Source organism: Carassius auratus, chromosome 8, assembly GCF_003368295.1.
Source record: "Carassius auratus strain Wakin chromosome 8, ASM336829v1, whole genome shotgun sequence".
In the NCBI taxonomy this organism is placed as follows: domain Eukaryota; kingdom Metazoa; phylum Chordata; class Actinopteri; order Cypriniformes; family Cyprinidae; genus Carassius; species Carassius auratus.
The window spans coordinates 23,983,755-24,009,359 of NC_039250.1; the positions used below are offsets into that span (position 1 = coordinate 23,983,755).

Genomic DNA, 25,605 nt, shown 5'->3' on the forward strand with positions numbered 1-25,605 from the left:
CAGCGAATCAAGTGTATCAACTTTCACTCACTTCCTTGCATAAATTAGCTGGGTTCAATTCATTGGTAACTTGGTGCATGTAGCGAAAGGTGGGCGGGTTTAGGCGGATTTATTTTAAGTAATGGCAACGTAAAGAAAGAGAAAAATAATGTTATCTTACTCATATTTTATTATTTTATTATATAATGATAACTCATAGTATAATAATATACAATATAAAGTTTATCTTTCTAAGTCTTTCTAAGTTTATTTTTCATGTAACTATGTACTATGTATGTAAAAAATAACTTTATTTTTATTTATAAATAAATAAATTATTTTAAATACATTCATATCCAAGAAGTTCATTGTATGTCTTGCGGAATGTGTGTTTTATTTAAGTTTATTTTATTTAATTAGTCTAATGCAATTATTAATTTCATTATAAATTACATTTCTTCAAAAACGCAAAATATTCTTCTTTAAGTGACATATCAAGTGATCTTTATTTTTGGCATATTCTATTAGACTAATTAGCCCTGATATGGCAACCCTACTAATTTTTGCGATTAATATTAAATATGCCCCCCCACCCCCACCCCCCCAAATAAAAAACCTACGTGTAAATGGTTAAAAATGGACACGTTTAATAAAAACACCATCATGATGTCATTAGCCTGTTTTGACCACACGGTGGCGATAGGTTTCGGTCGCTCTGTCTGAATTCACAATGAACAGCAGGAAAATTCTGTCCCGTTTTGGTCCGGTGGAAAAGCTCGTTACCATGACAACACGAACAGTCTGTTCCAGCCGCTGGGAAAGTGATGCTCGCTGCTGAATGATTTGGAGAACAGCACAACAGACACCAGTAAAAGTACTGCTTCTAATGTATACAAATAGCATTTCTTCAGAGGAGGTGAAGGCAAACCTGAACTATGGAAGACATAATAGAGTAATGAAGCTTACACAAACGTGGTGATGAAAAATATATGCTATAACTAGACACGCTTTTATTTGCTTATCTTGTTACAATGTATTGAAACCACTATATAACATATGAAGGTCTTCTGGCATGCAAGAATCTGGTCAGATAACAATTAAGACTACAGATGTCTCTGACACTGCTCACACAAACATGGAGAGAATCAATTCAAGTACATCAATATGTTTCTTAAGATTATAGGGATCGGGTTTTGAATGTTTGTAATATCTGGGTATTGTGCATGGATTCATATAAGCCTGTGTTGAGTGAAACTCTGTGCTCTTGAAATTAGTTTCCTGACAAGTATGTCACGTTAACTAAAAATAGTGAATCGAACATTTCTAAAGTTAGAGACCACTTTTTTAAAACTAGAGGCTAAAGTTAACCCAGCAACAAGATTTGGTTCTGTTTTTGCACAGTGGTTTATATATGTTTTAAAGACATGCACTGTGGATTAAGAACAGTAACAGGCGAATTGTTTGACAAAGACAAACAAATGGAGTTAGGTAGCTGAGCTTGACTTACAGTATATAACATATTATCTGGAAGTCAATGAATTTACGCTATCACATTACTGCAAACAAAAGAAAAACTTTCAGACATAATTTTCTTCACCTACCTTATTACAAATAGATACATATATACAGGTCAACAGGGACAACACTTAATGTATTATTGCCATGATCAAGCATGGTACTCTCCTTCGAATGTGCATGTAAAAAATATATATTGTTTGGTCTTGCATGTTTCAAAGTGCAGAGACTCTTGGCTACAGTATAAGTGTATACTTTTTTGTTTGTGTGTGTGCTTGTGTTTTGTTTTGTTTAGTTTTTTCTCCACAAAGTCCAGTTTTCAGTTTTTACCATGCACTGGCTCAGCAAGGCTTTTCTTGCAGTAGTCTAATAGTCTGTCCACTTTGACCAGCAGGAAGCAGTACAGAATCTCACTTTCTTCTGTTGGAGAAACCATATGAATGCTGCCCTCTCAGCGGGACACCATTCGCACAAACTCTGAAAGAGACAGACAGAAAAATACACAGACTTTAACTGAAAACGACTGTACATCTGTATCCTGCTTTTGCTTTATTATTATTATTATGTAGTGCTATACTTACCTTCAAAATCTACATGTCCGTCTCCATTTAAGTCGATGTCTCTCAGTATGTCCTCTAGGTCTCGATGACCAACCTAACATAAACAGTAATGTGATGTTAACAATCAGGTGTCTGGATCCACTGACCCAAAGATGAAAATTCTGAACCCCAAAATGTTTTACCGTTTATGAAAGAATCATTCTAATGAGCCTTCTCCTTTCTGGTTGATTTGATTCAGTAATTCAAATGACTGATTCAGTTTTTTTCCTCAAACAAATTTATTGTAACACTTCAATATATTTGTAACAGTGCACGAGTCATATGGACCATTTTAATGCCGCTTTTATTTTTGGTTTTTCGACATGGTCATTATAGACTTTAGAAGATCCATTTTGGATTACTCAAAGAACCTTTAAGTGAACATTTTATTTTAGTGTGAAGAACATTTACATTTTTTAAAGAACCTTTTCCACCATAAAGAAACTTTTGTGGAATGGAAATGTTCCATGAATATTAAAGGTTCCTCATGGAACTATTGATGCCACTGTCAAACCTTTGTTTTATGAAAGTAGCAAATCAATAAAAGAACCATCTAAAAAACTTGTTTTCCACTGTAAAAATTCCTACAGAAGCTGGTCATAGAACCACCAATGCAAATGAAGAATCTTTATTTGTTTATGGAAAAGAATTGTCTGCAGATTCATTCAGAATTCTTCTTAGAAACAGCATTACAGGTTTGGGAGAACTTAAGGGTGAGTAAAGTCCTATACTTCAAGCAAAATGAAAGAATGTACTGGTCTGATGTTACTTTGAACAAAATCATTACAAATCGAAGTTTGTTTTGAGTTCAAAACAGCTCCAAACTAACTTTCCGTAAATGTTTGTTCTGGCTGGTAAACACCTTCAAACTACCACTGGTCAATGCGATTAGGTAACCAGTAAGAACATGAGTAAAAACATGAACACACTGGAGACGTGCTTTGAAGTATTAGTTGTAATTCTAATTAATAAAAGCAACACTCAGTAAATTAGAATGTTGTGGGAAAGTTCATTTATTTTAATAATTCAACTCAAATTGTCAAACTCATGTATTAAATAAATTCAACGCACACAGACTGAAGTAGTTTAAGTCTATGATTCTTTTAATTGTGATGATTTTGGCTCACATTTGGCAAAAACCCACCAATTTACTATTTCAACAAATTAGTGACATGCCAATCAGCTAATCAACTCAAAACACCTGCAAATGTTTCCTGAGCCTTCAAAATGATCTCTCAGTTTGGTTCACTAGGCTACACAATCATGGGGAAGACTGCTGATCTGACAGTTGTCCAGAAGACAATCATTAACACCCTTCACAAGGAGGTTAAGCCACAGCATTCATTGCCAAATAAGATGGATGTTCAGAGAGTGCTGTATACAAGCATGTTAACAGAAAGTTGAGTGGAAGTAAAAAGCATGGAGGGAAAAGATGCACAACCAACCGAGAGAACTGCTGCTTTAAGAAGATTGTCAAGCAAAATCGATTCAAGAGTTTGAGTGAACATCACAAGGAATGGACTGAGGCTGGGGTCAAGGCATCAAGAGCCACCACACACAGACATTCAAGGAATTTGCTGAACCACAGACAACATCAGAGGCATCCTAACTGGGGTAAGAAGAAGAAGAAGAAGAACTGGACTGTTGCCCAGTGGTCCAAAGTCCTCTTTTCAGATGAGAGCAAGTTTTGTATTTCATTTGGAAACCAAGGTCCTAGTGTCTGGATGAAGGGTGGAGAAGCTCATAGACCAAGTTGATTGAAGTACAGTGTTAAGATTCCACAGTCTTTGATGATTTGGGGTGCAATGTCATCTGCTGGTGTTGGTCCACTGTGATTTTTGAAAACCAAAGTCACTGCACCCATTTGCCAAAAAATCTTGGAGCACTTCATGCTTCCTTCTGCTGACCAGCTTTTTAAAGATGCTGATTTCATTTACCAGCAGCATTTGGCACCTGCCCACAATGCCAAAAGCACCAAAAGTTGGTTAAATGACCATGGTGTGGGTGTGCTTGACTGGCCAGCAAACTCACCAGACCTGAACCACATAGAGAATCTCTGGACTATTGTCAAGAGGAAAATGAGAAACAAGAGACCAAAAAATGCAGATGAGCTGAAGGCCACTGTCAAAGAAACCTGGTCTTCCATCCCACCTCAGCAGTGCCACAAACTGATCACCTCCATGCCACACTGAATTGAGGCAATAATTAAAGCAAAAGGAGCCCCTACTAAGTATTAAGTACACATACAGTAAATGAACATACTTTCCAGAAGGCCAACAATTCACTATTTTTTTTTTTTTTTTTACTTATTAAGTATTCTAATTTGTTGAGATATTAAAAAGGGCCTCTAACACTAGTTTTCTTTATACTTTTTTTCTATTTTATCTACTTTTCTTTTTGTTTTGTATGCACATATATACACACACACACACAAACACACACATGCACACAAACAAACATATCCAGATCTCTGTTACGTTAATGAACTTTCTGTTTCCTTATTTGGTCTTCTTCCTGTTCTTGTTTTGTTAATTGATTATTCCCCACCTGTCTCCAGTTCCCTCATTACCTCCTGTGTGCTTAAATACCCTGTCTGTTCAGTTCTTCCTCGTCTGTGATTATTGTATTGTAACTTAATGCTGTTATTGTAACTTAACCTATTGATGTTAATGCGTTGTATATAGTCTGTCAATTTCCTTCCATATTCAGTAAACTCCTCATTTGATCAAGATCCTCCTCAAGCTCTTTATTCCAACGTTAGCATACACCCATTTATTTTTGTTTTTTTGTTTTCCTCCCTCTCCCGGAATGGCGATTTCCAGAAGTCCAACTCCTGTGCCTGGAGCAACTGGACCATTTGCTGGAGGACCATACCAGGGACTTTCTAGATCTGGTGTGCCTTACCCACTTCCCTGACCGCTCGCTCTCAAACTTCTACACCGGCCTGAGCGACCGGTGTAAGGCACGCCTACCAGCGAACGGTCCCTGAAAGGATTTCGCCACTTCCGTGGAGTGGGTGCTGGAGAAAAATGGATCTTCATGGACCATCTGCACTGCCGAGGAGGATATCTCCAGCCCCACTCCCGACCCAGTGACCAGCCAGGCACCATCACACCGCATGGAGCCAGAGCCCACAGCAGCCGCAGAGCCCGAGCCTTTCATTGACAGGGAGCAGGACTTCGAGAGCGTGACTGACCAGGTGTGTGAGCCGGCAACACCATGCATCTTGGGAGTTTTAGTGGAGATCGAGGGTGTGGAGGAAAGCCCTGTCCACACATCTGCGACTGAGGGTGAGCTGTTTTCAGTTTCTGAAAGTTGTATGGAGCAATTTATGGACTGGTGTATGGAGTTATTCCTGAACCTCCTGTTTCTATGCAGGTTCCATCCAGCCCAAATTTCCTGTTTCTCCGCTGGTTCCATTCAGCCCTGATCCCCCTGTATACACTCTCAGTGGCCCACTCCCACCTCATCCAGTCAGTTCCTCTGCTCCATTTCCGCTGGTTCCGCCTAGCCCTGAATTTCCTGTGTCCGCTGGTTCCGCCCGGCCCTGAATTTCCTGTGTGTCCACTGGTTCCGCCCAGCCCTGAATTTTCTGTGTCTCCGCTGGTTCCGCCCAGCCTTGAATTTCCTGTGTCTCCTGTATTCCCTCCCAGCCTCCCTCTCCCACCTCCTAGACCTGCCAGTTCCCCTGCTCCACTTCCACTGGTTCAATCCAGCTCCGTATCTCCTTTCTCTCTGCTGGCTCTGTCCAGCCCTGATCCACCTGTGTTTCCTCCCATCCTTCCTCTCTCATCTCCTCCTAGACCAGCCAGTTCCTTGACCTCATCTCTGCTGATCCCAGTCAGTCCTGCAGCTCACCCTCTGTCCGCGCCATCTGGGCACGATGGTTCGCCGCAGGACTTCCAGTCTCCGGCTCTGCCTAGGCATGTGGATTCCCTGTCTCCGCCTCCAGCCTCCGAGCCCTAGACTCCTCCTCAGTCCTTCGACCCAGCAGCTCCACCTTGGCTCTAAGCTCCCTCATCTACACCGTGGCCTGGCATCCCACCTGCTCCACCGGGCTCCCTCGTCCCTCCGGCTCCACCTTGGTCAGTAGTCAACCATCTGCCACCTTGGGACTCCATTCCTCTGGCTACACCTAGTCACTCCATCCCTCCGGCTCAGTCAGGCTCCTCCTTCCCTTTGATTCCACCTCCATCCTCAGTCACTCCGGCTCTGCAGCGGTCTTCCAGGGCCCCGCCTCCGCCTTGGTCACCTGAGTCTTCTGCTCCACCTAGGCCCTCCGGATCCTCTGCTTCACCCTGGCTCTGCGGCTGCGCTGCTCCGTCTTGGGCTCCTCACCCACCGGTGCAGTCCCAGTCTGTTGGCCCCCTGGTGTCGTTGGCTCCTTCTCCACCATGGCTCCTCCCGCCATCGACTCCACCGTGGATCTCCATCCTGGCCTGGCTCCGGGCTCCTCCCTCCATCCACTCCGCCCTGGTCCCTAGCTCCTTGTTCCCTCTTCGCCTGCCCCTTGCCTGCCCCACGCCCGCCTCCAGAACCCCCACCCTCCCTCTGCAAGGTATTCCTCTTGCGGTCCGAGTAGGAGTGTGACGGTTAGTATATAACCGTGAGACCGGCGGTTATAGTTGAACACCGTCATTAGAACTCTATAACCGCCAAAACCGTGTCATTAAATTATTTTGTACAAACATTTTTTATCAAAAATTATTTTCATTTTTTAGATAGGATCATAAGATACGCAATATATCGGGAGACATGGTTTTTACCACTTAATGAAGTTTTGTAAATCGTCAGACATGATATTTACCACTTCATTAAATTTTGCTTTGTAGAAAACCTTTCTTAAAAACGAATTTGGTTTTGTACAAATTTTATCTTAATTTTAATAAATGTTTCATCAACCAATTGCATGTATTTTAATAAATAAAAAACAAATATAGCAGACAGTGATAACCATGACATGGAAGCACCAGCGCGCCGCGTTCACTTGCACTGCACTGTGAACTAGAGCCAACTCATTGTAAATGAAACTCAGAGTAGGCCTATGCCTCATACATTAGCATTAAATATCTTTGCAGCATCCTTTCTATAACAGAAAATAATCAGCAGCAGTTCCTCTGCTCCATTTCCGCTGGTTCCGCCCAGCCCTGAATTTCCTGTGTCCGCTGGTTCCGCCCGGCCCTGAATTTCCTGTGTGTCCACTGGTTCCGCCCAGCCCTGAATTTTCTGTGTCTCCGCTGGTTCCGCCCAGCCTTGAATTTCCTGTGTCTCCTGTATTCCCTCCCAGCCTCCCTCTCCCACCTCCTAGACCTGCCAGTTCCCCTGCTCCACTTCCACTGGTTCAATCCAGCTCCGTATCTCCTTTCTCTCTGCTGGCTCTGTCCAGCCCTGATCCACCTGTGTTTCCTCCCATCCTTCCTCTCTCATCTCCTCCTAGACCAGCCAGTTCCTTGACCTCATCTCTGCTGATCCCAGTCAGTCCTGCAGCTCACCCTCTGTCCGCGCCATCTGGGCACGATGGTTCGCCGCAGGACTTCCAGTCTCCGGCTCTGCCTAGGCATGTGGATTCCCTGTCTCCGCCTCCAGCCTCCGAGCCCTAGACTCCTCCTCAGTCCTTCGACCCAGCAGCTCCACCTTGGCTCTAAGCTCCCTCATCTACACCGTGGCCTGGCATCCCACCTGCTCCACCGGGCTCCCTCGTCCCTCCGGCTCCACCTTGGTCAGTAGTCAACCATCTGCCACCTTGGGACTCCATTCCTCTGGCTACACCTAGTCACTCCATCCCTCCGGCTCAGTCAGGCTCCTCCTTCCCTTTGATTCCACCTCCATCCTCAGTCACTCCGGCTCTGCAGCGGTCTTCCAGGGCCCCGCCTCCGCCTTGGTCACCTGAGTCTTCTGCTCCACCTAGGCCCTCCGGATCCTCTGCTTCACCCTGGCTCTGCGGCTGCGCTGCTCCGTCTTGGGCTCCTCACCCACCGGTGCAGTCCCAGTCTGTTGGCCCCCTGGTGTCGTTGGCTCCTTCTCCACCATGGCTCCTCCCGCCATCGACTCCACCGTGGATCTCCATCCTGGCCTGGCTCCGGGCTCCTCCCTCCATCCACTCCGCCCTGGTCCCTAGCTCCTTGTTCCCTCTTCGCCTGCCCCTTGCCTGCCCCACGCCCGCCTCCAGAACCCCCACCCTCCCTCTGCAAGGTATTCCTCTTGCGGTCCGAGTAGGAGTGTGACGGTTAGTATATAACCGTGAGACCGGCGGTTATAGTTGAACACCGTCATTAGAACTCTATAACCGCCAAAACCGTGTCATTAAATTATTTTGTACAAACATTTTTTATCAAAAATTATTTTCATTTTTTAGATAGGATCATAAGATACGCAATATATCGGGAGACATGGTTTTTACCACTTAATGAAGTTTTGTAAATCGTCAGACATGATATTTACCACTTCATTAAATTTTGCTTTGTAGAAAACCTTTCTTAAAAACGAATTTGGTTTTGTACAAATTTTATCTTAATTTTAATAAATGTTTCATCAACCAATTGCATGTATTTTAATAAATAAAAAGCAAATATAGCAGACAGTGATAACCATGACATGGAAGCACCAGCGCGCCGCGTTCACTTGCACTGCACTGTGAACTAGAGCCAACTCATTGTAAATGAAACTCAGAGTAGGCCTATGCCTCATACATTAGCATTAAATATCTTTGCAGCATCCTTTCTATAACAGAAAATAATCAGCGGCTGGCGGGCGGGTGCGGCTTTGAAATTTGCTCAAAAAACTTTGGCGCGGATGATGAGTTTTGTGACAGATCTCCTTTATAAACGGAGGTCTGAAATCTCTGCCCCTTTACCGATCAGAGCGCGCACTGTCACGGAGTTAACCCGCTATCTCCACGAACAACCAATTGACTCTATGGCAGATCCACTAGCATGGTGGCGAGACAATGAAACGCTATCTGCTCACCCCAGTTCTCCAGTTCCCTCATTACCTCCTGTGTGCTTAAATACCCTGTCTGTTCAGTTCTTCCTCGTCCGTGATTATTGTATTGTAACCTAATGCTGTTATTGTAACTTAACCTATTGATGTTAGTGTGTGTGTGTGTGTGTGTGTGTGTGTGTATAATCGGTCATTCTCCTTCCATATTCAGTAAACTCCTCATTTGATCAAGATCCTTCTCAAGCTCTTTTTTCCAATGTTAGCATACAGCCATAATTGTAACCATCGCTATGATCCGATGCATTCTTAACTGCTGTTTTCCCAACACAGGCATGTTTATTTTATTATCAAGTGTCTTTACATATTCATCTAAATGCCACCCTTGGGTAAGTAGCACTGGGATGTTTTTAACCGTAAACAGCTTGTGTATTTTGAATTTCTTTATATCCCCAAAGGAAGAATAAAACAGAACTTCACATTGAGTAAATCAGGCCATTTAGTAATTACAGATATCTATCCCTTTAAAGCTGCAGTGAAATAGATATTTTCTTCTGTATTGTGACATACATTTGAGTGAGTCAAATGATAAAAAATAATGTAGGACAGTGTCCTGATTTTATTAAGTTGTTGATTGGATGGAGGCAGAGCATAATGCAAGCTTCCAATCAACTGTAAAAAAAGAGATGATGTTTAGGTGACAGTTGAAGGGTTAAGTGGACAAAATGATCCTGCACGTCACCAGAGAAAAGTAATTTCACAGTAAGTCATAACACTTTGATAAAACATCATGAGATTGAAATTTAAAAAATGTGCGCATTGATGAATCACTCACAATGAGATCACTGACATGCATTTAGAAAATATTAATGTCACTTCAACATGTCACCTCAAGCACGTGGTCACAAATGTTCCAAAAGCACGAACCTGTTGTCCCAGCAGCTTCCTCATAGCTTCCCTTAGCTCTCCTGTGCTTATTTCACCATCTCCATTTGTGTCAAACTGGAATACATGATATATTGTATATGTATTTAATATGTGTATATTACAATCTTTTTAAATCTTCACTCACCTCTTTGAAGGCATTTCTCAGCTCCTTAATGCCGATCATGTCTGCTGTCTCTGCTAGGAGTTTAGGTCCCATCAACCCTACAAAGTCCTCGAAATCTACATGGCCACCTACTAAGAAAAACAAACTGGTGTGAATATTTCGTAACAAAAAGACATGGCAGATAAGATAATGGCTGTGTGCACACAGAAGCTTACAGTTCATGTTGATTTGTTGGCTCAGTTCTATTAGTTCCATCTCGGTGGGCATGTAGCCCATGGTTCTCATGCAGTTCCCCAGGTCTTTACAGCTGATAAAGCCATCTTTATCTTTATCAAACTCCTTAAACGCTTCTCGTAACTCTTTACTCGTCAAGACAAACCAAAGACATGAACAGCATACAGTTAACACACAGTAATAAAAAAACAAGCTAAATAAACCATCTAGGAATGTTTTAATAATTGTAGTTTCAGCTTATTAAGGTTTAAAGAAGTTAAACAAACTATTAAATTTATGTCATCTATAAACTACAGATTGAAAAACTTACCATCAATCTCTTCAGGTCTCAACTCTCGATTCTGTAACAAAAAAGACGGGGAAGAAATAGTCAAAACAACACCAGCAAAGGTTGAATTTTAAAGACATAGCACCCAAAAATCTTAGTTCCTCACAAAAAAATACAGGCCATCCAGGAAATGAAGCTCTTCCGGAGATGGATCCATTCCCAGAAAACCTTTAACCAATGGTGCATCAAAACCAGTCATAGTGGCCATTGCTTTACTAGACTAGTTGCTCAGAGTCACTCAACATTGTGTTTAGGACTTGTTTTATAACGTTAAGAAAGAGCAATAGCACATTATAAAAAGGTCTGGTGGTCCTGGTCATGTGACAATGGCATTTCTTCAGCGTCACAGCTAAGCGAACAAATCCCAGTAAGTGTGACAGAGAAAAAAACTAACATTGACAACCTTTAAAGGAGATGGAGGAAAGAGAGGCCGAACGATGGAGAACAGAAGCTGTAGCATTCACCACGGGGGGAAGAAAGGAGTATAAACATGCAGGCTTTACTGACGTAAGACCATGATATTCACGCACACACACATGCAAAAACATGCAATCTAAATTGTAGACCAAAACAAAGGAGCAGCAATTTATGTGACGTAAATATGTACACCTACACGGCACCATGCAGAATAAGACAAGCTTAATTACTTATGTAAGTAGCATTAAACGTTCCAGGGCAAAGCCACACAGAAGACTTTTGTGGACTGTATACAGTAAAGCATCATTCACAACGTGCAAGCCATTGCAGTAGTTCTGTGTTTGTGTTTGTGTATCTAAATTAGAGATTGCACATTCATTCAATATAATTTAGATGTAACTTATTACTGTGATTTCAAAGCTGAATTTTCAGCAGTCGTTAATCCAGTCTTCACATGATCTTTCAGAAATCATACTGATTTGTGTATAGAATAGCTCTTTTAGAATCTTTTGTAACAATTTAAGTATTTACTGTCACTTTTAAGCAATTTTATGCAACAATGCTGAAAAACAGAAGGTATTCATTTCTAGCCTACGAAAAAAAAAAATATGATTTTACCCAAAATATATGATATCAATGACTGGAGAAACACATATGCATTAAAGGGTTAAAAGACTTGAAATTATATACATATTTTTATGCATATACATTTAAGAGAACCTGTTTTTCTGGTCATTTAATTTAAGATACAATATGTCTGTGCTTCGATTCCATGTCCCAGAAAGCCTCAAAAATATATTATATGGCCATTGCCCCCAAAATGTCCTTCCTTTCTCTTTCTACCTTACCTCTCTGTGTAAAAATATCAGAGAATAGCTCATGATGTGTTAGATCAGGAGCTTATAACAGCCTCACTGACAGAAACACTTTGTTTAATGAGGTTCCTAGAAACATTAAGAGGAACATGTTCATACAAGCACACAAATCACAATAATAAGGATATGTTAACATCTAATTCAGCATTATTCTCACTTTTCTCTGCATTGGGTGTCACAGTTAAATCTTATACACAAAACCATCCATTAAAAACACAAAGTCAAGTCTGTATATTAATTTCAACATTGCTCTTAACCATAACACAAACGCATGAACTCACAAAGAATTGTTTATTTTATTTATGCCTATTTATTCACACAGCCATATGTGTTGTGAATGTCTCAGAGAAAGGACTGCATGTATATGTATGAATTTGTATGTGTGAGAAAGACAGATAGAGAAAGAAAGCATTTCCATTAATAAAAATAAGCAATCCAGCCAACATTTTCCATTCATTCATCATAACAGTTTACTGAACACATTGTGTTGACTGGCTCTTCAGATCTATACACTCTTACAGTGACTATAAACAGAGAGGAAGGGAAAGCGAGAGTGAGACAGATAAAGAGAGGGACAATAAAAACACCAAAGAAATAGAAAAGACTTTATCTGGTTTAATAGCATTGGGAAACAAGATCATTCAGCTAATGCACTCAGTTTCACTGTGTAAGCCACGATGGGACAAATTTATTGCAGTTTGGGAAAAGTCAGAAATGTGTTTTCTCAAAAAAAAAAATAAAAAAAAATAATAATACTGTTCATAGATTAAAATAGAGACAAACTAAACTATATCAGAGAAGTATGAAAAATATGTACGTATTATATATAAAAAAAACTTTTTCTGTAGTCAGCTTTAGATATGTCAGGATTCTGGACTGGTCTGTGCTGTGTTCCCTTATTTGGTCATGTTCCTGTCCTTGTTTAGTTAATTAGTCATTCTGCACCTGTGTTTGGTAATCATCCTGTGTTTATAAGTCCTAGTGCAGTCTGTCTCTGTTGGGTCTACAAGTGATGTATGTGTGTCAATCTTCTGTTCCCTGTTTTGGATACAATTAAAGTCTTTTTTTTGATTGTCTTCTTTCTGGCAGCATAACGTGACAAGATGTTTATGACACTGTAAAAAGTGATAACCTGCAAATGTCACCTTAAAGAAACATTTTTAAAGATACATTTTTGTCTGAATTAACCAATATTTATTTTTATTTTTTTTTATTATTGGTTACACTCTGTAAATTATTATTATTATTTATTTAAGTTTAAAGTTTTTTTTTAAATGCTATGCTACTGCCATATAAGAACCATTTTTAGGTTCTTGCACACTGAGTTTCTAATTTGTCATCCTTTCCTATTAAAATGCTTACTATGGATGCAAAAATGCCATATATGACAATGGTCGTATTTATTTATTTTTAAAGTGCAAAATTTTCAGATTTTCAATTTTCGCCAAAGAACCTTTCAATTAAAAGTTCCTAAAATATACATGTATTTTTTTCTTTGCGTAAAGAACATTTTAAAATAAAGAACCTTTTTTCCACAATGAAAAAAATGGAACCATTTCATCATTATTAAATCAACCTTAAATCATAAATGCCAATAAAGAACATGCATTTATATGATATTAGATTGACACATGTCAAAAGCCTAAATTCCAATAAAGAACATGTTCATGATTTTTGATTATAACATAAATATTATCTCTCCCCATTCAAAACATGCTATGGTGTCTTAATGTTGTTTTGTGGTTGCTAGGTAATTCTGACTGTTAAGATATCAAAAGAGCAAGTTTCTTCTCAATCTTTCTCAAGATCTTAATTTTTATTTATTTTTGTAATCTTCTGTCGTGAAATTTGGGTAACACTTTAGATTAGGGAACAAATTAGAGTTTAATTTTTACATGAATGTATATATATATATATATATATATATATATATATATATATATATATATATGTATATGTATATACACATAGTTAATCGCTGCCTGCTTATTTTATTGATAGTATGTAAGGTAGTTATTGTAGTTGTGATTAGGTATTGGTTAAGGGATATGGTCATGTTTGTAGAAAAATACATTAATATGCTTTGTAATTAATAATAAACAGTCAATATGATATAGAAATATGCGTGCTAGTAAGCAACTTAATTATGTTGCTAAAAATGTTTTTGAAAATTCTATGTCAGGTCACTTATATCACAACACAAGCCACATTTTGATCTTTAATATTGTGCAGCACTAAGAGACCCATTACACCAGGAAACCGACGAGAACCAAGACAAATGCAAATGAGAATAAAAGGGACACCTTTGAAAATGCAAATTCACTCCCCTCCTTTGTTTTACGAGCAAAATAAAATTCCCAGGCCTCCACAGTCATTATGTTGTGTTAGTCAGCATTCATGGAGGCATTGAGATTATTCAAAGATTTCCCTACAAAGACTTATACACAGATAGTACACAAATGTGATGGTCTTTACTGATAATTAAATCTAAAACTAGGTCACTCCGTGAACTGTAGCAACAGAAAAATGGGACACAAGAAGATGGGGCTTGGATCTCAAACACATTGGGAGAAAACATCATGAAACAAGTATTTTTATACTATTTGCTAAAAATGTTTCTCCCGCAAGTAAAGAAGGAAGGGTTCTTTCTGTAAATTCAGTGTTGAATCAATTTGATCAATCTTATATGCACAGATGACAGGCAGTGGTTTAAGATAAATGTGATATAATAATAAAAAAGCTAAAGCTCTGCAAAAAGGACAGAGGAGGGTGTAAATATGAAACTGTCTGAGTGTGTTTGTTTAGAGGAGAGTGGGTCTCTTTCAGACATGCATATTAGCATTCTCACAGCTGGAGGCCTGGTTTCTAATCCAAACAATATTTTATACAGACAGCTAAACATAACACACACTCACACATTTAACTTTAGATTGTGCAAACTTTGTTTCAGTCCTGCATTGACAGCCTTCATTGTATGTGTTTTGAAGTACTTTATAGATCTGTGATTCTCTGCTGGTTTTCTTACCACTTAAAAGGTCTGTAATATACAGTAAAGGAAAACTGACAATACATTTTGTCGATGGTTGGTATTTCATGCTTTCAGCTGTAGATTTACCTATACTGATTTTGTATTACTGATACTGAATGAATGCTTTATTGCATTTGTTTAGATAGGAGGACAAAGAGGAAATCACAGAAGAGGAGATTTGGTCCTGGAAAGTCCCGTAAAATTGGAACTCAAATTCAATACCACCGAGAAGCAGACCCTATTTTAGCTGCTTAATTTTTGGTTACACAATAATAAACTTATCAATAGAATATGACAGTATGATAACACTTTAGTATAGGGACCAGTTCTCTTTGTTAACTAGTTGTTTATTAGTATGCTTATTATTAGCATATTTCCATGCATTGATAAGAGAGTAAATATAAGGGACAAAATATCGGTCCAAATGACTCTGTTTCTATGCTTGGCAGTCAATAAGTAACCATTCAAAACAGTCAGCAAACTCAGCAAAAACCATGCTTATCCTTGCTGCAAGTGAGCTTGTTTTTAATGAAGCCTGGTTTGTATCTTGTTTGATCCTGAATAGTTCTATTGACTGTTTCTTATAACACAAGTTGACATTCTCTTTTTGAACACTGTTAATAAAGAACAAAGATTTTCGGCGTATAGGACTATACTGGAGTGTATTTCTTTAAAAGAAAATTCATTCTTTCTACTTCAAAAATTAGTTTAATTCAATGTGTTACTTGCTGTTGTAATTCTGTGTAATTGTTTTAAGTAGAAAGACTAAAATAGTGATTTCTTTACAAATGGTCTCCAGTAATCCTAAAAACCATAGTACATGAATATGGTAATCGTATCAAAGTTACACAATTTGTATTATTGCAGGATGCTATTGTGCAACTGTCCTTGTCCTTTATTGTGAGCTTAAAAGTATTCATAAACCTTTCAGGAATGCCATAGCCATGCTTTTATATGCCAGCCATGACTATGACATCAAAGCTTATTGAGTGGATACAGAGGCCAATTAATGATGCTTCTGTTTATGCTGCTCGCATATCTGTAACACATAGATACATTTTATTTTCTGGTTCATTTTGTTCCTTACGAGTCTCTTTTCTCACACACGTGCATCTTTTTTATCTGTCATCTTCCATCCATCTCTATTTTCCCCTCATTATTCTCCATGAGATGATTCATCCCAAGAAACAGATTCAGGGGCAGAAGCCCTTCTCTGCCTCTTCTCCTCTGATATGTTGGTTTCATTTATCCCTCCATCCCCTTTTCAAGCTCACTGTGAATTTCAATGTGCAGCATACTTTTAACTGTCACCTCTCATCCTGTCAGCAGACACAGTCACAAGATCACCATGCACTCAAACACCCCCCCACTGCAATGCACTGAATATTATCACACAATATCTTTCAGAATCCTTGAATGTACACCTGTTTCCACTTGTACACAAACAAAAATATGCATAGGCAAAAAATTCAACATCAAAAGCAGTTTCTAAGGTCATAATAATCTGCATTATTGTAACAGGATAAGACTTGGGAAAGAGGATTACTTTAAAGCACTGATTTCCAAGCAGTTTATAGGGGGTATTTGTTGGAAATATTTAGATTTCTTTCTTTGCTAAACAATATCGACTATAATATCATTTGTTATGAAAGGATATTTTAGCCTTACAGATGGGGCTGACAAAGACATAAAGGTTGGGAAACACTGCTCTAAAATAAGAAATGATGAAGAAGAATTAAAATGGTGAGAGAGACATGTGAAAGTGTGAAGAGATTAAGACATTTAATTAACCTATAAACACTTATTGACTGAGAGAATGAGCTAATTTATCATGGTAAGTCAACTAATGATGTACTATCAATACACAATATGAACCTAAAGAGCTTTGCCCACATAATAAAATCTGATCATGTTTAAAGCTGTTTCATTTTGTAGAGCTGTAATTACAGAATGTTGAAAAACAGTGACCTCACCCAAAAATGAAAATGTCGTCATCATTTACTCACCTTCATTTAGTTCCAAACCCGTATAAGTTGCTTTCTTATGTTGAACATAAAATAATGTATGTTTGATTTATATTAATCAAACAGTTGGTGGTTGCCATTGACTTCCATAGTAGAAAAAAAATATTATGGGAGTCAATGGCAACAACCAACAGTTTGAATACCAGCATCTTCAAAATATCTTATTTTATGTTCAAGATAAGAAAGCAGCATTCTTCAATCCTTCAAGCTTGCATTTAGAAATGCTTCCATGTGTCAAATCTGTTAATAATATGAAGGCTAATAAGCAACTAGTTAATATTGAGAATTGGTCACTATACTTCAGTGTTACAGAGATTACTCTGGTGCAATATTAATCTCTTTTCAAAGTATTTCTTCATTTTACCCAAACTCAGTCTTAACATGATAAACTGAATGAAAAGTCTGTCATAGTGATAAATATTTACAAATTAGCACTTATTCCAGCATCTTGGGCTGTAGACAATGAAACACACTGGATGGATAGCTAGTGAATCACACATTTTTGTAATATTATATGAATTAAAATAGCCCGCAAAACAAAGATAATCTGTTGCACATTCATCACACCGGCTACAATATTGACACTAGATCCATTCAAATTCCAATTCTCCAAGTATCTGGTTTTTGATCTCCCAGAAGAGCATGGCAAGGTCACTGTAACCTCAAAAAACACATGAGTAAGAGAAAAGAAGGAAAGAAGGAAGGGCATGTTTAACAGTAGACACAAAAACATCAGAGGAACGAAACAGATGCACAAAGAGGTGTGAGAATAAAAATAGCATGAAAGAGAAGTGGAGCCCAAATCTGGTTTAACATCTACAAGGTTTATGGAGGGAAAGGGTCGCGTTGTCATCCAAGGACATGTTTGTCAGTCTTATTTCAACACCCCTGTCAAGGCAAGTGTTGGGAATTTCGACATACCGATAGGGAATGTGTCACCCCTGTGATCAGAGCCTATTACGCTGCATTTCTGGTAAACTGTGTTTACACACACACACACACACACCCATCGAGAGATTGTAAGCCAACCTCACTGATTCATACAGCGTCTGAGGCTGACAGCCTAAACAACATACTTGCAAACAGAAGGTTTCTCCCAGTAATGTGAGATTCCCCCATGAATGCCAATAAAGTACTCCAACATTTTAGGCAATAAGGGTGACTTTAAGTTTAAGGCTTCAAATTAGGTTAAAAAAACATGTATAATGATTGTATTTAGGGGCTTTGAGACGAAAAAAACCCACTGAGGCACATGTAAATGGTCCATCACAGTATATAAACAATGACAGATGGAGGGTTACAGTGAAAAATGCTCAGAACTTGAAGGCGAATATAATTGGTCTCATTTGCCCATGTTTTCTAACTAGCCGCCAGTTAATTTTACCCTTTGATCTAACAAGTTACTATTTGTTCATTGAGAATAGCTCATGACCATGAATGGATTTAATCTATGTTTATGACTAACCCTCCAGTTCATTTCTACCATCAAAAAGGGGTTTATCTCATTAACCTGGGTTCTAAAATGTGGTGATATATCAGTTTTAAAAGCTTCCTGCATAGCAATAATAGTACGACCCACATTAGTGTAGCAGCAAATTTATGTGTGTGTTTGTACGTGTTGTTTTCGAACCGCAGCGCAGCATCAAAGTCATTGTGGCGGTGACATCAGACAGCTTTTAATCATTTATACACAGAATCTCACGGAATAGGATATACCTAAAAAAGATTTGCATTTCACATACAGACATTGTATTCTTTATCTATTCAAGCCTTTCAATGTCTAAGCAACAAAGGAGCACCATCCCGCCCGGAGCTCATCCTTCCAGCCAAGATTCCTTTATTATTAATGCAATTGATTTTCAAAGTTCTGTGATATGTGTTACGAAGGCAAGCTTCCACGACGTTCTAGACCTCCAGTCCTCTGGGGAGCACATTTAATCAGTGGCAGCTCACAGCTGTTTCAGGAATAAAACTCTGGGACACATTGTGAATATAAATTCAAATTCATTTTGATAATATTGCTTATAATTAAAAAACATCTCAGTCAAATAAATGTGCCGATTCAGGTACACGGGACAGAGAAACTGTTGCATAAAATGGTACCAAATGCCAAACTATTGTGTGTGAGATATCATGACACTGGTCTTTTTAGATTAGGGCATATAGAGTTCAGTGATAAACGAGTCTTGGCCATATTTTTTTAATTCCCAGTACAAATCATGCACCAATGTAGTATTTTTCAGAATGGCTCAGCTAGGTGTGGTCACATTTAATATTCCTTTGCAGTTTTTCATGGACAAACTAAAGTGATTTCAATACAAATGATCGGGATTTTCACATTCACATTGCACCATGGTACACATGTGCACACATTTTGTGAAAGAGTTGCCCACAAAGATTTTTGCTACAGGTTCAAGTCCTGCAAATTGGCCACATTGCTCAACAAAAAGCTGTTTGGTTTTAAAGTGACTTGTGTGTGAGCTGTACACATTACTATACTATTGATAATAAACTAGGGATCTTTTTGGCCTGCAAAATTTCATATGAAATTTAACAGAAATGTTGCTAATGTGACTGCATCTTAATGAAGGACTAGAAAACTAGGAGTTATGATTTTGGCCATAAGATGAGGTTTACCATCTCTGGCCTGTCTCTGATAATATGCAATATTGCCAAGTCAACCACATTGCTTTTTGAATTTTGTGGAAAACAACAACAACAACAAAACACACACACAGAAACAATGCTATAGCTGCGCCTGAAATTGCATAGTGTCTATTCGCACGTAAAAAGTATGTTCTATATGAACATCCACATCCAGTTTATTATTAATATGTGACCTGCACAGTAGCATTACTTCACAGCCCGTCTCTTTTGGCCTCATGGGAAAGTAAAGTGGAATATTGGTCAGTCAGTTTTTTTTTTTTCTATTATTATTTATTTTATTTTTTTCCAAATATTATATATATATATATATATATATATATATATATATATATATATATATATATATATATATATATATATATATATATATATATATATATATAAATATATATATATATATATATATATACATACATACATACTATACTGATGGAATAAGACATATTCAGAAAAACACAGCACATGAAAACATCAATATGGAAAAGCCTCTAAGTGCTTTCTGAAATGTTCTTCTAAAATGAGCATTTTTATCAGGCTCTATGTATTTAGGTACAGTGATTTCACTTTATTTCCAGTTAAGTGAAATAACTGAACATAAACATGGAGCCTGATAAAAAAGCTCATTTAAGAGGAAAATTTACAATGACACTTAGAGGATTTCACATATGAAGTCTTCATATGCATATAAAAAAACTTAGAAAGTTCAGTGACAGCACCAGATTAAAAAATAAAAATAAATAAATAAATAAAAATAACCTACATTGACAAATATGTTTGAAAGTTTATGATTAATATTGCTCTGTTTTGATTTATTTGATTATATGGAATTATAACGTCTGTTTTCTAGACAAATGTCATTGTCTGTCCATCATTCTGAATTCAATTGAAAACCTTTTTGAACTCCTACAGTTGCTAAAAATTTCAACAAATGTGGGACTTTACGAAACTGTTCTCATGGAACACATGAGATTCAATATACCCCACATAGTTCTAAATTTAACTCAAACATACCTTCCACTAAACATACAGTAGGCTTCAATAACTCTGACTTTATAGTAATCAACTCTCTCGACACTTTTATCAAACTTTTTGAGTATTTACACAAAACTTTTTGTCATTATAGCACGATGCTCAATACCATATAAAGTTGATGTGTGAACTGTAAGCGTTTGTGTTACACGCAATTTTAAGCCTTTCTAAAATCACGCCTGTCTACTATTGATATTTACTCATAGCATAAAGTTTATGACCCTATAAAAGCAGCTGACAACTATATTTAAATAAGACCCATTATAAAACTCCTATTGTCAGCGTGTGTTCAGGCCTTACCTGTCCGAACACGGAGCTGAGGAACGGCCGCAGGTTGAAGTCCGCTTCAGAAGATGCTGCGCTGGACCTCCTCGATCTGCGGGAGGAGCGGCTGGAGGATGCGGGTACCGGCGAGGATGAGGCGGTGGAGGCTTGACACGCCTCTCTGCTCGATGAAGAAGACCCCGGTCGAGCCAGTTGAGGTGACTCAAAAAACAGAGCCCTTTCGTCCCTTGACTCGGAGAAAGACTGAGTTCTGGTGGGCATGCGAGCGGCGTGAGAGTGCTCGGGTCGTGGCTCCTGAGGCAGGTCGTCCCGGGTGGAGCGGTGGCGGTGATGGTGATGGTGGCGGTTGTGGTGATGATGATGTCGTCTGGCTGTCTTGTGCTCTCTTGCATCTGGAAGCTCCGACAGGTCCTCCTGACTGTGAGTCGTGGAAAGAGTGTGTCGATGGGAGTGGGAGTGTTGTGGGTGGCTCTTCTCTGCGCTATTTTGGGTACCGACCAGTGAGGGGTGACAAAGGGGTCTCCGCGAGCTCGCATCGCAATCCGCCGTCTCCGCTCCAGATGCCTCTGCCGCAGCGGCGCGCTGATGGTGTATGCGCCGGGCTCCGGGATGATCGCTCCTGGCCGGTGCGGAGGATCTCAGTAAGGAAGTCGTCGATTCGCTTTTGGGGAGCGTGAAACTCATCCTCAGCCTTGTAAAATGCCCTTGAAGGTAAAGGCTGACCTTTGAGATGTCACATTATTGTCATTTGAATATAATAGCCCGGTGTAGAGTGCTGAGAGTACATCGGCACCTCCTCGATAGCATTTTGGGTTTGAAATGATGCTATCGAGATCTTTTCCTCATGGAGTTGGTGCCACCTGATTGCTCCGTTAGGTGGTTAGCGCTACTCTGGTAGGACGCGTAGGTAAGGGGAGATGGGCTAGGGAATAAACCGAAAAAAAGATTCAGAGAGAGAGAGAGAGAGAGAGAGAGAGAGAGAGAGTGAGAGAGGGGGCACGCGGAACGTATGGTGTGCATCATCAGATGCCTGTGGGTGACACAACATAACATACAATGTATGGACAAAAACACAGAAAGAATCTCTCTCATTGTCTAAGCTTCAGTGTATTTGGGAATCTTCAGTATAAAGAATAGATAAAAAAGTGTAATTAATGTTGACCAATATCCACCCCATATGGATATAAAGACTTTCTGGACATTGAGAAAATAAGTATTGCATTTTATTCTGAAAGCGAGCAAAGCATTTATTTATATAAAAGATTTTGAGCTAACAGGTTTATCAAATAAAATATAAATAAAATAATAGTTTACATTAATGTATGTTATGAAAACATATTTAATTATGCCCTATGTAAAATTCTAAGCTAACAGGTTTATCAAATATCAAGAAAATAGTCAGTAATGCATGTTTAATGTAAAACACATCTTTAATAATTAATTATGTTCTATGTAAACTTTTGAGGTAGCAGGTTTATCTGATAAAATATACATGCATTATGTGTTTAATGAAAAACTAATATTTAGCCTAATTATGTCCTTTAAATGTGCAATTATGAGGTTTATCGAATAGGATATAAATAAAATAATACTTTACAATGTATGTTTAAAGAAAACATGCTTTTAACATTTATGTAAAATTATGAGCTTACAGGCTTTATCAGATAAAATGTACATTAAATAATAGTTTACAATGCATGTTTAATGTATTTAATATTTAATTATGTCCACGTTTTTATTTATAATTGTTATAGGCCTATAAAAATGTAGGCTTCAAGAGTAACTATCTATATAACCAATGTAAAAGAAATCATAAAATATTGATCCCCTGGTGTCAGCTTCATTCTCATATCCTAAAATTTCATATTTAATTTTCAACCCTTCCACTAATGTGTAATCAATATTTTGTGACTAAATGTCAACATGTACTTGTGCTAAGAAAATCTCAAATAAAATAAAAATAAAACACAGGAAAATGTCAAATCAGAATATGCAATTATATGCTAAGTTTAAAAAGCTTGCAAGACCCAGAATAAGATCAATAAAGTGCTGTAACCACAGTTAGTATTAATCAGAAAAGTGGTTGACTAATATTGTTTTTTCAGTGCTTACTTCTTAAAATGTATATTCACGCTTCCCCGGTCTTATGTGCTTGGTTACATCATTGCCATACATGACGAAACATATTTTCATTAACTCCAATAAAACCTACCCATCCACCCAGGGTTTTCAACCATCTTGAATGTTTTCTGTGTCCCCAGGGTGATAAAGTTTTCAGAACGCATCATGTTGAGGAGTTCTCTTCTCTCGCCCACAGATTTTCACTTGATTAAACACAGCATCCTATTGTGCTGCATGTTCAGGACATCCCAGCCTCAGGCTACTCCATGGTCCATTTATTCCTCATGAACCAGAATGAGACAACCTGCATAAAACATGACATTTAGACCCAAAATTCCATCTCTGTCTTGCTCATTCCAAGTCTTGTTTTTAAAAGCCATCTCCAAAAGAGGTATGCAAACATGCACAACATTAAGCCAAAGGATAATGCAATAGTTTAATCTATAGGGTCACAGTAATGTCAGAAACATATAGGCGGATCGTGTGTGGCCATGGGGAGTCAGGGACTTTGGGCAAAAATGCAACTAAATTGGACAAAAATGCCCCTGCACAAACAAATTCAATCTATTCTGTCTGTTGCTAACAAAGTGAATATGAAGTGTCCATTGCGACATTAAATTAAGATGCTCATGCACTGGATTTTTTACATTGATGCACATTTTAACGAATCACACACAGTTCTGTTGAGCTTAGTAATAAGTTGACCAATCAGAGGTGTTCAGATGAGTCAGCGCTGAAACTCATCACTTTTGTTGAGTGCGCGCACGTTCAAGACTCTTGTGAATTCTCTCATCATAAACAACAAATCACAGCTATGTACAAAGGTACAATGTAAGTAAGATATTCATTGCTTCAGTGATTTATAACGATATGATTGATTTTTTTCTTTTTGAGGGTGCTTAAACTTGTGATAGATCATAGTTAAATTGTAATCACATTAAATACAATTCATTCCCATTAAACATGTTTTACAGCTTACATGACACCCATGTCTGATTCTTGCCTAAAAATAAATGTTTATGATGTTTATTTGGCTGCTTTTGGCCTTGCCCTGGAGTGGGTTCACCCTCCGCCTATGGTTAGGAGACTGAAATATTATAGTTGCCTTCTGAAATTGTGCAATACATCATACATAAAAGAGAAAGAATATATTAATATAATAGTATAAATACTAAAATGCTGACTGTTGTAAGGGACATTTTGAAGATCATTCAGACTAAAATGAACCTATTTATCAGTCAAAGTGCATCAGTTCTGAAAACTGACTTCGGTTTTCTTTTGTTTAAACGTGTTTGATCATTTGGATGTTTATCTTTTATTTTTTAGCAAAGGGACTTTGATGCAAATTGCAGACCTATGATGTGGTAATATCTGCGCTTTGAATTTGCAAATATCTAAACAGATGGTTAAACTGTTCTAAATATTCCTGAATGATGAATAAATGTTGCCAAAATAAATGCATTATTAAAAAAAATGAGATCATTCAGCATACTTTTCTCTGAATTATCTGAATCTTTTGAATTCAGCAATGAAGGTTCCTTAGGGAAATGGTTGTAATGTGTGTGTGTGTGTGTGTGTGTGTGTGGCACAGACTGAGAGCATGTCTGCTGTAGTGTTCAGGGAATGTGTCCTGCAGTGTCCCTGTCTGCTTCAGAATGTCCCTCCAGTATGTTGCCGACCTCCAACATTCATCAGTTTTCTCTTTCAGACACTGCTATTGGTAAAAGGTGCCCTTTTGTGCTGATAACAAGCCTTGCGCATCCAATTAAAAATCTTAACCTTCACCTTTAGCAGATGAGTGGAAACATTCATCCAGACTCGTTGTTAGCTGCTTTACACTCGCCCTGTCATAAATGACTGTCTAGCTCCACCCTGCGTCAATGATGCTATATTGCAATGTGTAAGTTTCTGTGCTGGTAGGCCCTCACTCAGAACCAGTTATTTTGAAAGCCACTTGAGACGCGAGCGCAGCGGTCAAACATATAGCGTGTTTTTAAAAAAAGTTGCAAATCAGCCCAATGTATGTATAATCTTCATACAAAGTCTTCTTTTATATACATTTGAATAGCTAAAGTGAACTTTGTTAAATTCTATGTGGCTACCCGGGGCCAAATTATTACAAACCAGGCGCTTGGGAAAATACATTTTCAGTTTTTAGAACAATATTATACAGTAGCCTATACACATTATCCATCATAAAGATGTGACAGCTGTGTCTGCCAATGTAGGCTACATGTAGATTCAAAGTCCATTAATATTTATATTAATATAAGAAAATCCTTTATGATGATATAAGTGCAGCTTCTAATGCTATTCTAATGAATTTCTGCAATTATTAAATAATTTTTAACGCTAACTGAATAGTATTAGATCTGCAACCTCTGCAAAATGCCATCCAGAGAACAGATATGGCCCGTAGGTGGATTACATCTGCCTTTCATTCATCTACTATTTATCTCTCTCCCCCTGTGTTAGTAAAAGAGGTTAGTTATGTAAATCTCCAGAGCTGCATCTGAT

The 25,605-nt window shown here is 38.3% G+C and overlaps 1 protein-coding gene across 2 annotated transcripts; it reads right to left on the minus strand.

Moving 5' to 3' along the window:
- Positions 1-952: 952 nt before the first annotated feature.
- Positions 953-21,884, minus strand: LOC113107734 (calcium-binding protein 1-like). Of its 2 annotated transcripts, none has more exons than XM_026270425.1 (7): positions 20,983-21,884; positions 10,625-10,655; positions 10,296-10,439; positions 10,102-10,211; positions 9,957-10,031; positions 2,076-2,148; positions 953-1,971 (listed from the first exon to the last, which is right to left on the minus strand). In XM_026270425.1, the coding sequence occupies exons 1-7, from the start codon at positions 21,649-21,651 to the stop codon at positions 1,946-1,948; spliced, it is 1,128 nt and encodes a 375-aa protein (XP_026126210.1). In that variant the 5' UTR covers positions 21,652-21,884; the 3' UTR covers positions 953-1,945. The 2 variants fall into 2 exon arrangements, with proteins under 2 accessions (XP_026126210.1, XP_026126211.1); XM_026270426.1 differs by lacking the exon at positions 20,983-21,884 and adding an exon at positions 10,749-11,102.
- Between the last annotated feature and the right edge of the window lie 3,721 nt (positions 21,885-25,605).